Raw genomic sequence first — 14,049 nt, 5'->3', positions numbered from 1 at the left:
ACTGTGAGCAATGACTGATGCAGTTTTTGAGCGGGGCTATAAATAACACCGCACCTGGACAGAAAGATGAAGCCAAAATCTGCTCAGACAGACTGGCACAGGTAGATGGATGGCGATGTGAGGGCATTAATGAGAGCACAGGTCCACCAACACATGGGGATGAGAGCACTGCAGATGGCTTGATGTCATCATTATATAGCTTTATGTGTGTGTGTGTGTGTGTGTGTGTGTGTGTGTGTGTGGAAATGGCATTGGAGAGTGACTGACCCTCATTTTTTCCCCTGTAAGCATAGAAAGAACTGGCAGAAAACAGAAGTTAAAGTTTAATAATAGGAATTTATGTCAACTGTGAGCCTTATCCTTACAGTGAGGACATTTTTCTGCACACACTTGTAATTTCATTGAAATCTAGTGAATTAAGGACTGAATTGTAAGACACATTTAACCTTCCTTTTGTGTTAGGGCAGTGTTTTCCAACTGTGGGGTCGCCGGGATTTCAAATGGGGTCGCCTAAAATTTGTAGTAATTGATTTTAAAAAAAAGTACTAATAAAAAATGAGTTGACAGACAATCCCAATCCATAACAGACATGACAAACTGTGAAGCTGAAACTGAAGCACTGTGGTTCTGTTTATCTGTCAAATGTTCATTGTGGTCAGTTTCAGATGCTGCAGCTCTTTCATAATTCATAGTTTGAGTTCTTCTTTGTTCAGTATTAATTGTCAGCCTTGTAAATACAAGCTGGACTGACTGTACATATCCTGACCAAGGAAAATCAAATTCTCACTTTGTGCAGAAATCTACACCTGGCTTTTCTGCCTCCGTGCATAATAATATACATTATATAGACTAAATGTCATCTAAAATTAACAATTATTTGCAACATAATATAGCAAACTATTACATGATCAAAGACAAATTAATTTTAGCAACAAAAAAAAAAAAATGTCAGTTTTGAATGTCCAGGGTTGCCAGAAATTTGTGATGTTAAATTGGGGTCACGAGCCAAAAAGGGTTGGGAACCACTGTGCTTTTAGGTTTTAAATGCATAAAAGAACCACATGAAATTTGTTTATTGCATCAAGGCTTTTTGATATTTTCAGGAACCTCTATTTCAACAAAATAATACGCTTTCTTTTTTTTCATTCATTCATTCATTCGTTTTCTGAACCTGCTTTATCCTCACTAGGGTCACGGGGGTCGCTTGGAGCCTATCCCAGCTACATAGGGGCGAAGGCGGGGTACACCCTGGACAAGTCGCCAGTTCATCGCAGGGCTGACATATAGAGACAAACAATCACTTTCACATTCACACCTATGGGCAATTTAGATTAACCAATTAACCTATTAGTGCATGTCTTTGGACATGTTTTTCTTTTTTTCTTTATTTGCTAAATTATAAAATGCTCAGGGGTTTCGTTGTTTGTGTTGGTAAGGTCGGTTTTACCCAGTTATAAAAGTACGATCATAAAGTAATAATTAGAGCCCAAACTGAAATCATAGGTGCACTGACAGCCAGCTCCTCTAACAATCATGTGAGCTTTTGGGGATTCTCATTTTACCTTGTTATCCAGTGTACCTGCACAAAAACAAAACGAGAAAATGACAGATTATTGTTTTTAGTGTATTTTACAGCTGATTTAAGACATAGGTCAAAACCAACCTGTTAGCATAAGAGAAAACAGAAAGCTAACACAAGAGGAAGGTTAAGCATTATTTTGATCTAGTCAAAGTCTCAAACCTCTAGCTGAGCTTTCCTCTCCTCCCTACATCCCCGAAGCCCAAATAAATAAGCATCTATTTCTGTCCTCCTCTTGGATGGGTCCCAAACTTTAATCATGATACATTTTGCTTTGCACTAGGTCATTGCACTGTGTTTAATGAGCAGAGGGTGCTGATATTACAATCCCATCACATCCATTCATCTAAAAATGCGGTTCAAACTGAACACAAGTACTTCATCAAACACAATGATGGCGCATCCCAATCTTTCAATTGAGACGATCAATCAAGAGTTGACTTAATGACACAACAGTAGACTCGGTAATGGGGAGGAAACGGAAGCTGGTGTTGCAGTTATCGTGGGGGATTTGACAGGGTGAAATGTGGAGTTGGAATTACCAACCAGTGACAGGCAGATTCCGGATTTGCACCAGTATTATTTAAGACACCACCTCTGCTGCTGAAAAGTTCTTTTGACACATTAATCAATCTGAATGAGAGAAGACATAAAGGTAAAGCATTCATCTTATGCAACCCCAGAGGCAAAATGTCACAAAGACGATGTCAGAGCCCATTAATGTCCTGTTAAGGTGATAGACCCACTATCTGTCTGTGTCTGGGCACAGTTAGACGACCGAAAGAACATAGTTCCATTAAACCCACAACAAGGAAATAGTTTCACTGAAAAAATGAATTACCCCGTGCTGGGATGCCTTTGACACAGATGATAATGTATCTTCGCCCATTAAAATGTAAACTAAGGCCATAGTTCAACACATATCATCCAAAATCCATCACTTTCTTTGTCTTCTGCAAAAACAAACTGACAGCTGCGTGCCAAACACCCTCATTCCTCTCTAGAATAATCTGCATTTATCATCAGTTTGACTTGGCTTGATCTATCGCTATATTTATTTAAATCAGATACAGAATGTTGACAGAAAAGTTTTGCTTTGCCTCGATTTAATTTAGCAAAAAAAAAAAAAAAAAACTCTTTAGCATTATCAGCATAAAAACGGCATTGCAATATGCAAATTTGCAGACAGTCTCATGATGTATGAATGAAAGATGTGCAAACATGACAAAATATACTGGAAATGTCAATGTAAAATTGTCAATTAGTATAAATAAAATCAGAGTATCTGTGTAATGTGAAGGACAGTTGACGGATGTTAACTCATGTTTTTGAGAAATCTGCAATATTATGCAACTGCATGCTTACTTTACGGATGAAACATTTACAGAACCCTGACCTTAGCTGAAATATTTCTTGCATACTGATATGTGTTTGCATCATTTATACATATTGAGGTTCACATATTATACTTAGCGCCATTAAAAACGCACGGGTCAGAATAATATGTATATTTGAAGATATATTAAGTTAATTGGTTTGGGGTTACCTTCATATTAAAGAGGGAAGCATTGGTCATTACAGAATGAATTGTGGACAAATTCAAGTTTATTCAGTGCACTGAATACAGGTACTCAGAAATTGAAAGTATCATCATTCAATATCGGGGGTGTCCACCTCTGGATTCCAAACAAGCAGTGCAGCAACGATGAATGGAACTGCCAAGTGTCATGATCCTGTCCTGAGGGATCCGATCTGATCTGGCACTCAGACCACTGATTGGACTGCAATGACAGCGCAGACGGCGAGCAACTCCACCACGGCTCAGACCTGTGTGTAAAATGTCAATGGCACGTTCTCTCTGTTGTATCGTAAGTCGTGGCATTTTGAGCTGGCAAAAACATTCCTGCATTTTCTTTGCTGCCTTTATATCGGCTATTGACCACACCTAAAGTTACCAGTCAAGCGTGACTCTGTACAAGAGATTCAACTCAATGTCCGACATTAAATAAAGACCCAGCGCTACTTTTATGGCAGCTCCAAAATATTTTTTTCTCTATATTTAGCTTTTCTTCTGTGATTTATCTCCATTAATTATGACATTATCCTCTGTATTTTGCATTTTTTCAGTGAACATCAGGTATTTTCCTATATTTAATTCACTGATCATGTAGATGTTCATAAAAGTTCAAATTAAAGTTGGCCATTATATATCAAAATCAGAGAAAACTGAAAAAAGTGACTTTTCCTGCAAAATCTATCATTAACTGAACATAAACCAAGAGTCTCCGTCCACTGTCATTGATCAAACTTCATGGGTTTTACTGGTAAATTAACGTTGGAGAAGATGACGGTGTTTCCATGGTAACTACGGAGCCTCTTAATGTCCAAATGGGTCATATCTGATGACCATGAAGAGATGACAAACTGTATTTTACACCAATTATTCACAAGTATTGATAGGATTAGTGGATCAACAGGTGTTAAATATTTTAGATCAGTAGGTGGTTTTGGTCATCAGTGGCTGCTTGGGTCTTTATGGGTCAAGGGATTAGTCCAAATGCTGACGTCGAATGCAACGGGAATTTAAAAAAATACAGCTGTTAACTGTGTTACTCATCTCCTGAGCAACATATACAAAATAGGCACCTGAGCAAATCATTTTTGGGAAATTACACCACATGTTTGAACAGTGTGTTTTGAACCCTTTCATGCATAGAGGTCACTACAGTGGACAGTTATTCTCCAGCTGTTCTCTTGTATATTCATGGGTTTAGTTGTTTTAGTTCCATATCAGCCAACACAGTGGACGCTTATGCACCATCTCATACACTGACATTCACACAATTACTGATAAATACTTGATAAACCTGATCTGCAGTAACATGTTTGAGAGTAAATCAATTGCTATTTGTTATTAGACTGTAATTAACAGTTTTCTTAACCCTTTCATGCATAGTGGTCACCACAGTGGACAGCTGTTCCATTTATTTATTTTGTATTATTTATCGGTTTATTTAATAGGGGTCATGCATATTTATCCAATACAATCCAACTTTATTTGTAAAGCACTTTAAAACAGCCGCAGTGGACCAAAGTGCTGTACAGAAGAATAATTAAAACCAAAATAGAAGAATAAAGAATTTGCTGTTTTAGTTCCATATCAGCTGGCACAGTGGACGCTCATGCACCATCCCATACACTGACATTCATGCCATTACTGTAACTTTGCTGGTTATGCAAAGTTACATGCTAATGCTAATTGTTATTAGATTGTAATTAGCAGTTTTTTTTTGTTTGTTTATAATTTTTTTTACATATTATATCCATGTAGGTATGTTAAAATGTGAGAAAATATCAGATTAGCAGCATTAAAAATGTTTTTATTTCATCGCTTTCTCACAGTAAATAAGTAAACACATGATTCTTTGCATCTAAAATTAACATCGTTTTCAGCTGAGAGGACATTTTTGAAAAATAGGTTTGTGAAAAATCCAATGCATTATTTTTTTTTCATGCTTAAAGAGGAATAAAAACACTGAGGAAAAAAAAATCTTAAGGTTCTTATAATTCATGCATGAAAGGGTTAAACAAAAAGTAAAAAAAAAAAAAAAAATATGTCCATGAAGTGAGTAATAACTTGTATTAGAGTATGATAAAAATGTGAGAAAACATCAGATTAGCTGCATTTAAAAAAAAATATTTCATAGTTTTCACACAGTATATCACTTTCTGATACTGTATTTTAAATACGTTTCTTTTCTTCAAAAATTAAACGTATGCTGTCCAGCTGAGTAGACATTTTTGAAACCCCATAAAAAACAGGTTCATTAAAATTTCAATGACATTGTTTTTTTCATGCCTAAAGCAGAATAAAAACACTCAAGAAAAAAATCTTGACCAAAGTTTTCATAATTCATGCATCAAAGGGTTAAAGGCGTTTAGTATATTTACCAAAATACATAAATTCACCACTTGTCTCCAAAGACAGCTGCTTGACAGTCAATAATAGTCCTGATACTTGGGTTCTCCTGGATGGCCAAGGCAGGCTAATTATAATCAGTAGTCAGATGGCTTCACTTTCCACAAAGTATCCATCTTCATTCCAGTGGCAAGTCTCCACAACAGAGCCAGATGCTTCCTCCAGGCGCCATGAGCAGTGATTGGAAAATGTAAACAACACATCAGTTGTCTGATGTTAGTCATCCGTGGACCTCCTGGTAAGAAACTGCGCTCAGACATGCACCATGAATCAAACGAAGGCGAAACGGAGCAGAAAAGTATAAAAGACATCACAGAGAGACGATCATTTCTAGTGAAAATCGACTGTTTTATCCGTGACCTCAGGTGTCACTGATGCTTTAAATACGACTCTCTGATGTTTGACCCTAAAACATTTGGGCAAAACCAAAATAAGATCTAAGTGACTTCATTTATTTTATCTTAATTTACTATTGATTTTTGCTCAAGGTCTCCCTGTCATCTTAAGGCAAAGATTCTATCAGTTTATTTACCTTAATGAGCTTTTTTTCCCCCCCCACAGAGCACAAACAATTGTCATTCCTGCGCTGTTGACAACCTTAGATGAACTTTATAACAGATGGGAGCGCTAAAGAACCTTGGCGATTATTTGAAGATCACTCTTTCGTGCCTGGAGGGAATCAGTGAGGCTGCCACTAATCAAGCCGTAACTGCTCTCTACATAATTCAAAAGTCTTATTACAATTTGTCATACCCAAGATGGCTCTACAATATATCTTTGCCTGAATGAAATATGTGTTTTATTAATATGCCATTAATGAAAAATTGGAGCTACTGGAGCTGTGCTGTCTCGGCTTCCTGGATGAGTGGAATAATCACAAGGCGACAATTACTGATCACTTCTTAAATCTTTAAAGTGTTCAGGGTGACCATCAAAACGTCAGCGTGGTTTATTTTTGCAAATGGGTGGTTTTATATCGCTATTAATAAGCAGTGCTTTAAATGTAAAAACAAGTATTTCCAAAAGTATGCATATGTAGTTGTTGAATTTGAGAATTACTTTTGGATGTTACTCAGACTGTAGTTTATTTCCTTATCTGTCCAGACGTTTAATATATGGAGTCGAGGCTTAAAAGACATTATTTAGTCTCACATCTCCATACTTTGCTGTCACTGAGCCACCCACTATCATGAAGTCTTTATGGTTTCTTCCTTAGATGAATCACATGTCTTTGGTGGCGGCGGGTGTAGGATGCAGTGACAGGGAATTTGCAAAAAATAGTGCGGAGAGAAAAGTTTTGATGGAAAATGCATGCACCGAGAAGCATAATGTGGTGTAAAAATAACTAAAACCATACAAAAGATGCACACAACATATGTGCCTTTGTCAAAATTGGCCGTTACTATATCGGGAAAAATAACTGGAACAGGGTCAGTCTGGACCCATCAGACCACATGACCTTTTTCCACTGAAACAGTCCAATCTTTGTGTTCTCCACCAAATGACAGTGTTATTTAAGAGATGTGAAGCTCCTCACTGCATCAGTGAGGGTTCCAGAACGTGTTGCGGCTGACACATGACCCAGTGAAAGGCCATTCCAGTGTGTTATGCCTTTAATAAAAGGCGTTATATGCATTCGTTCACAAATGAAAGCTACTACATGGTTGTATGAAATTGTCATAGTGTATGGATTCCTAAATTATTGTCAGAATCATGTAAGATTACAGTCCAGTGACCCTGACAGCCAGATTTCTAGGAATCTCTACTTGGCATTGTTGAAATGCTGCATTTATTATAAACGGGGTTCCTACAGGTTTCTACAAGATCAATTTAAGATATTTTCAGACCTTTTTAAGACTTATTTCACAGCCCTACTGGCAAAAATTTGACTTCTAGAAATTTAGGAAAATGTATTAATTTACACTAACATCTTGATTTCCACCATTACAAGTCATTTCTCACCGGAGGCTGTAAAGTTAGCAGTAATTGGTTCCTAATTTCAATATAAATTGTTGTGTTGGAACGGGTGGAACTGAGTTGACTAACGTTACTTCCTTTGCAGCTTGGACATTTAACAGACATTTAAACACAATACAGCGAACAAGTTTATAGCAACTTAACATCTACCATATCAAATTTAATACCTTTGAAAGACTTTAAGGTATTAAATGCGGATTTCTAAATCCAAGACTTTTTAAGACCCCGTATAGAATATTATGCATATACTGCTTCAGAGAATGTGTTTGACAATCTAACCATATTAATTATGGGATTGGTCCAGGGTGAGACTGTGTGTGGATGTGGTCTCTAGCTGTTGACACAGGTCAGATGAATGGCATCCATCTAGAACATACTTATCCATCTCCATCTCCAGACAACATACTCTGTTGTCTGTTATATTTTCACTTCCTGGCAGCAATGTCAAGCTGTGAGCGGGACTACAGTTCAGCTGTCGGCTGTGGAGGAGACAGAGACTGGAAGAAGAATGGATGAGGAGGAAGTTACACTCATTATCGTTTCGTCTCTCATGGCAGATTTCCTGCCCTGTGAGTCAGCTGTCAGTCACAGCCTGGGCATCAAATCACTGGTAACACAGAACGAACAGGACACTCATCAAATCTGCCAGCAGGCAGGCGGCAAACACCTATAGAGCCTAAAGCCACAGTCAGTTGCAATTAAAGTGGTGCTCTGCTGCAGAGAAAGGTACTGGAGGCCACCTGAAGGTCAGTGAAAAAGCCAATTACCAGCTTGTCATAGATTGTCAGTGAGAGGAGTCCTGAGGGCCCTATTTTTGTGGCTGCGCTACAACCAGTGCAAGGAGCGCAGACAGTTCCTAAACCTACAATCTCCCTTTTGAATAGCCCCCCCCACCCCCGTTGAAGATGCACAGTGGAGAGTTCCATTCAAAGGAAACAGGGCAAAGTCAGCTGGTGGTAGGTCAGAGGACACTGAAAATGGACATCTCAAAACTTTGTGTCATTGTTGCTACTCTATAAGATGACTTTATCAAGAACAAGATACGTACAGAACCATAAAGGGGTAATACACCATGGTTATCAAGATACTACTGTACATCGGCATTGGTATGAATGATCAGTTCTTATAGAAAGTGGCCTGACAGTACAAGTCCAGCAGCTACCTGAACCCAACAGGAAAGGTATTTTCAATAAATATGCCAAATCTTAATTGAGATTTCCCAGAATGCAGCGCCTGACAGTGACACGTAAATGACACGAAGTGACTAAAACACCTGATGTATATTAAGGACAGCAAATACATGAAACAATGTGTGTTTACTTGGTGTTCTAAGTAGGACTAACTCACAAACAAAAGACAAACATACATCACACCTATCGGTCATAAATGTGATTCAGTTAACTTACACATAGGACACAACGCTGCTGTGGGATTACATGAGAATTTCTAGACTATTTGTAAACAGAGTCAAGTGCACTGGCCTTAGACTCAACAATTAGAGAAGTACGCAGTATCTAAACCATTGTGATAGTTTTTGTCAACTGTACAATGTCTCTGCTTACAGATTTGCTGTATTGTTTATCCACTTCATAAAGTTAGAAGCTGGCTCCAGGCCTCTACAGTGAACTACAGAACCAAATACCATCTTTTAGTTAAGGAACTGTGTTTTATTGGGACAAACTAGAGAATGGAAAAGCCCATAACAGTACGCACTGGGTCAGAGCTCAGAACATGCCATTTCATGTACAGAAATCACAAATGATATAAAAGGGATTAAAAGTTATAAAAAATAGACAATTTACAAAACAATATCTACAAAACTGAGTGGCAGCAATGTGGCTATGTGTCCAGGAATTACTTTCAACAGAGTCTTCTTGATTGTACATTTTTCTTGGAAAACTCTCCCAAAATCATTCACAGTTTAAAGAAACAGCACGTTAAAGATGCAGTCTTTGGAAAGGAAACTGTCACTACACAGTAGTTTCATGCTTCCATAAGCCCGTCTTAATGCTGCCTGTGCTCTCTGTGCTAATTAAAGGCACTGTCTGTCCATTGTCTTTAAGTGTTCCATTTTGAGTGACCAGGTTCAGTCCGTATGACTTGGGCTGACTTTCTAGTTCTGTGCTGCTGGGCTGCTTTGCGTTACTAGAGTCTTTACTTGAGCTCGATGCTGCGGCAGTCATCACCTGCTCAGCCTCTACCGTCACCAGTGACCCGTTCCCCAGTGACCCATTCCCCAGCGTGCTCCCACCTCCCTTATCGGCGTAGCGTGAGCGGCGTGGAAGGCTTGCGCTGTCACTGCTGTCCTGCTGCATCTGGCTCTGATGCCGCTCCCTGTAGGCCATATAGGCTGCCCGTCTGCTGTTGCGTGCTGCTATGTCATAATGGTGGTGCCGTCTGTGGGGGGCGCTCTGCACGCTGCCCTCCACACTGGTAGGTACATCATAAGCGTACTCTCGCAGCACGGTTAACCGACTTGCCCGGTGCGCTCGCACTCTGTTTTTGTGATGCCTGCTCGTGTGCCCGTTGGTGGCGGCTGCTGGATTGGTTATGTTGTTCATTGGGCGGAACTGCACCTCTACTGGTGATACGTGCATTTTAATTTCATTGTCTACTGAATGTTCAGTCAGGCTGTTGTCCAGAATGGCCGCACCGTTGGCTACCACCGGTGCAGAAGCCGACTTACACTGGGCTGCTTCTGCGTGCAGATTGGTCAGCTTGCTACCTTGGGCGGAGGTGCGAATGCTTGGGGCACTTTTATTTGTGTAGGAAGATTCGGCACTGCTGTGGCCACACTTTGCAGACTCTCCATCTGCCTTGTTAGCGGTTCCTGCCGTGGATGTCATTGCCACGCCTGGCTGAGGCAAAAGGACATCCTCCTGAGCTGAATAGGCCCGTCTCCCTGAACAACAAGCCTGCGACCAATAACGCCTCATGTCCTGCCTGTTGACACAGTGATGCGCCAACATAAACGCCCCCAGTGCCAGTGCAGCCACCCCAAACAGACAGGTGAAAGCTAAATCAAAGGGGTGGTCCTGTGAAACGGCCATGGCCCCGAACACCCAGAGGGCCGCATATAGCCCTAAGGCTCCTGCTGCCCCCATCAGCTGGGCCGCAAAGGTGTGCTCATTCTCCAGGGCCGCCATAGGCACAGTATGTGGAGGAGACACTATGGAGGAGGACGCCTCATGTGGCTGGAGCTGGAGGGTGAGTGGGTGGTGGTGGCTGCTGGGACCATTTGGCCCGGTGTCAGTATTGGCTGAGTCCAGGTGCTGCTGCTCCTCAGTCAGCTCCTTAAACTCGTAACGGCGTTCCGGGTGACGGCGCAACTGGAGCAGGATACTGAGGAAATACATGCAGTCCACAAAGATGATGAATCCTACTGGACCATAAAAGGCCCCGATGCTCGGCTCCCATGCCATCCAGCAACTGGAAGTGGAAACAGACAAGAATAATTAAACCACTCTTACATCTAATATAAAACAAGTATGTCCTGTAAGAGATGAAAGCATCTTTTAGGAATAACTTATACCATATAGGATCTTCTGACAGATAAACAGTGCTCATTAAAACAATACCTCATCTGTGCATCTTAATCTGTCATCATCATTATTTACTTAAGAGACTTCAAATAGCTTTTTGAAAAACTTTTGCATTTCATTGTACAGGAACTGTCCCATTACATTTAATAAGCGAGGCTGGAATCATCTCTCTTGCAAAATATTAATTAAACTCCAATGACTTCAGACAGATACGGGTCCAGATTTCTCAATTAGTCAGCCACGTTGCACAATCTAAACAGCTGCCACTGTAGAGAAGGGGGTGGAGGAGTTTGCTGTGAACTGGCAGCATTTGCTTGGTGCTTGGATGCACACACCATTAATAGGCCTCTATAATCGGAACTTCAGGGAATAAACTTGTCCAACCCTCATAAGAATATGCATTATTTACTAAAGCAGGCCAGTCGATAACAGCCAATTCCACCCGAGGACTGAATGTAAAAGATCTTGTGGGCTTTCTCATTAAACATGGGTGTCGAAATAAAATGACACAGCGATTCAATGAGGGCATACCGCTGCAAAAAATGGTTTAATTGTTTTTCATACAGTGTTTTGCCTCAGCAGGAGCTAGTACTTACAAAGGCGCATTTGTCCGGCTGCCATAGTTTTTGATGTTCGCTGCTGCAGTGATGCCACAGACAATGATAGGTATCCCTCCGCCAATTAAGTAGAACCTTTAGGGCAAAATCAGAAATAATGAGTAGGAATTGGACACAAGAGCACAATCTCTGACACTATGGGACAGTAAGGTGCTCTACACTGACACCATGTGGCAGTTACATCACCAAACAAGACCCAAGATAAGCATCACCGCCGGTCCTTTTATTTATATCCTGTAATATATTAAAACACATCTTATCTCATATTTATTTATCTCAAAGTAAAACTACACCCACTGACTATCTGGATCGCAACACAAGAATGGTATGCTGCACTACCTTACATGTATAAGGTGTTCCATACAGTTGTGGAAAAAATTATTAGACCATCAAAAACAATGGTTATGCAATCAAGTACTAAGTCCTGTGTGTATCATGTGACTAAAACAGACAAAAAAGAAATCATGGAATGCCTAAAAGCACTGTTTTTGGTAGTACAGTGCCATAGCTATTGATGAAAGAACTGAAGTGATTTTGGTTATTATCAAGAAAACCATGGAAAATGGATACATATCAGCTCTGAAATGAAACTCTTATGAGATACTTTTGTTGCTATCATTATATTTGTCCAAACACATGTACGTTTAGATGTACCAGGCATTAAAATCAACAAGAAATTGAAGAAAACAAGAGGGGTCTAATAATTTTTTCCACAAATGTACATTTAACTTCACGCCACCAACAAAAGCAAAAGTAGAAGCAAACAAAAAGTGGTAAAAATCTGCTGTTATTAATACTAGCTCTTCTCATGCCCTCTATGGTCTAAGAGCTAAGAGAATCAAGAGATATTATGCAAATTTGCAGATTAATTTGTACCTGAGCATTGGCCGTGGTGGAGGCGGTGGCTCATCCAGCTCTTCGTAGCGCTTGGCCTTGCGCGTCACCTGTTTGTAGATGTTACGAGCGGTCACACCCACCCACAGAGCTGTAGCCAGGGTTGAATAGTGCAGCAAAATGCCCACCTGGGAGATGGAGGCATTTCACATCATTGTTTAAAGCAAATTAGATGCAGCAAGTCAATACATCAAGGATAACAGAATGCATCTGTTTTGTTATGACAGTTTTCAGCAGTAACAACAATATAACTGTTTATAAAAGCTGAGCAGTTTTGAATATGTTATCTCCAGCCTTAGTGCTACTGCTGTGGCATTTATTAATGTAATTATTAAGTGAAAAGTAAAGTAATAGCTTGACCAGTAATGCAATAAAATGTAGTGTAATAATATTTTTCCCAATAATGTAAAAACTGATTCAAAGAGATTAAATCAACTGCCTTTATTGGTTGTATATGTATCGTGCTCTCTTCTGCACCTTATGTTATCGTTTGATGGCGTCAAAGATCCACTCTGCTCTAATGGAGGGTACTTGAACAACACCACAGCGGATTCACTTCCCATTGAAAGAGATTTTAGTTTGAAGATCTACTTTTCCTGACAACAGCACACCATCTGTTGTAGAAGTGCATTTCTATATAAAGAGTTTTATTAAGAACCCTAAAATATGTGTCCAAAGCATTTTCTATTTCCTCACAGTATCAGTTATGACATTTTATTCCATGAATTGGTCAAGCTGTTATTACATTTTCGATCAGGTTGCATTTTCAGAAAATTATTACATAATTGGGTGCTACAAGGAATTAAATGAATAACCTAAATACTCTCACTCAAAATCTTGTGCATTAAAAGATGAATAAGCTATGTGTCTCCATACGACACAACATAAGAGGAGGCGGAGAAGCGCCTCCAGCCACAAAATGATTTCCTGCATCTTTTAATGTATCTTTAACTCAGTTTCCACAAGTTTTAGAAGTGTAGTCAGTTTAGCCAAAGGCAACTTTTTTTGTGTGAAAACATCCGAAAAGTTGTTCATGTCTCAGTGCTGAGTATTTTGTTTGGGGAAAAGCATGCGCAGCAGGGGTGCAGGATACATGCAGGTGGTCTATACTCACTGCCTGGCAGACGCTTGGATAGCTGGTCTGATTGATGCCACCTACAAAGACCCCGCAGGTGAGGGAGATGTGGAAGCAGAGGTTGACCAACATGTGCCAACACTTGCGGCTCACGCGGACAGATCTGAGGTAAAAGATGCACAGCACATTAAAAAACCATCATGGAAGGTGTTGAGGTAAGTTCTACATTTACTCATTCAAACCAGCAGCTGATGCGTCTTATCCATAAATGAATGATAAGGACTAACACTGGTTTTAGACTAGAGGAAAAGCACACTGCTCATCAATCAGAGCTGTAGGTGAAAATCCTCCAGGCTGTATACAACATCAATAACAAGCAACGCCGC

The 14,049-nt window shown here is 39.9% G+C and overlaps 1 protein-coding gene across 1 annotated transcript in view; it reads right to left on the bottom strand.

Annotated features, from left to right (window-relative positions):
- Positions 1-9,187: 9,187 nt before the first annotated feature.
- Positions 9,188-14,049, bottom strand: part of adgra3 (adhesion G protein-coupled receptor A3) — a 44,434-nt gene continuing 39,572 nt past the window's right edge. Inside the window, exons 16-19 of the mRNA XM_030162795.1 lie at positions 13,703-13,826; positions 12,571-12,716; positions 11,674-11,769; positions 9,188-10,964 (exon numbers count right to left, since the gene is read on the bottom strand). Coding sequence (XP_030018655.1) covers positions 9,506-10,964; positions 11,674-11,769; positions 12,571-12,716; positions 13,703-13,826 — 1,825 coding nt within the window. The 3' untranslated portion in view covers positions 9,188-9,505. The remainder of the gene's footprint in view (positions 10,965-11,673; positions 11,770-12,570; positions 12,717-13,702; positions 13,827-14,049) is intronic.

The sequence above is a fragment of the Sphaeramia orbicularis genome, chromosome 18, assembly GCF_902148855.1.
Source record: "Sphaeramia orbicularis chromosome 18, fSphaOr1.1, whole genome shotgun sequence".
In the NCBI taxonomy this organism is placed as follows: domain Eukaryota; kingdom Metazoa; phylum Chordata; class Actinopteri; order Kurtiformes; family Apogonidae; genus Sphaeramia; species Sphaeramia orbicularis.
The sequence above is the reverse complement of the archived record's forward strand: the minus strand, read 5'-3'. Positions and strand labels throughout refer to the sequence as shown.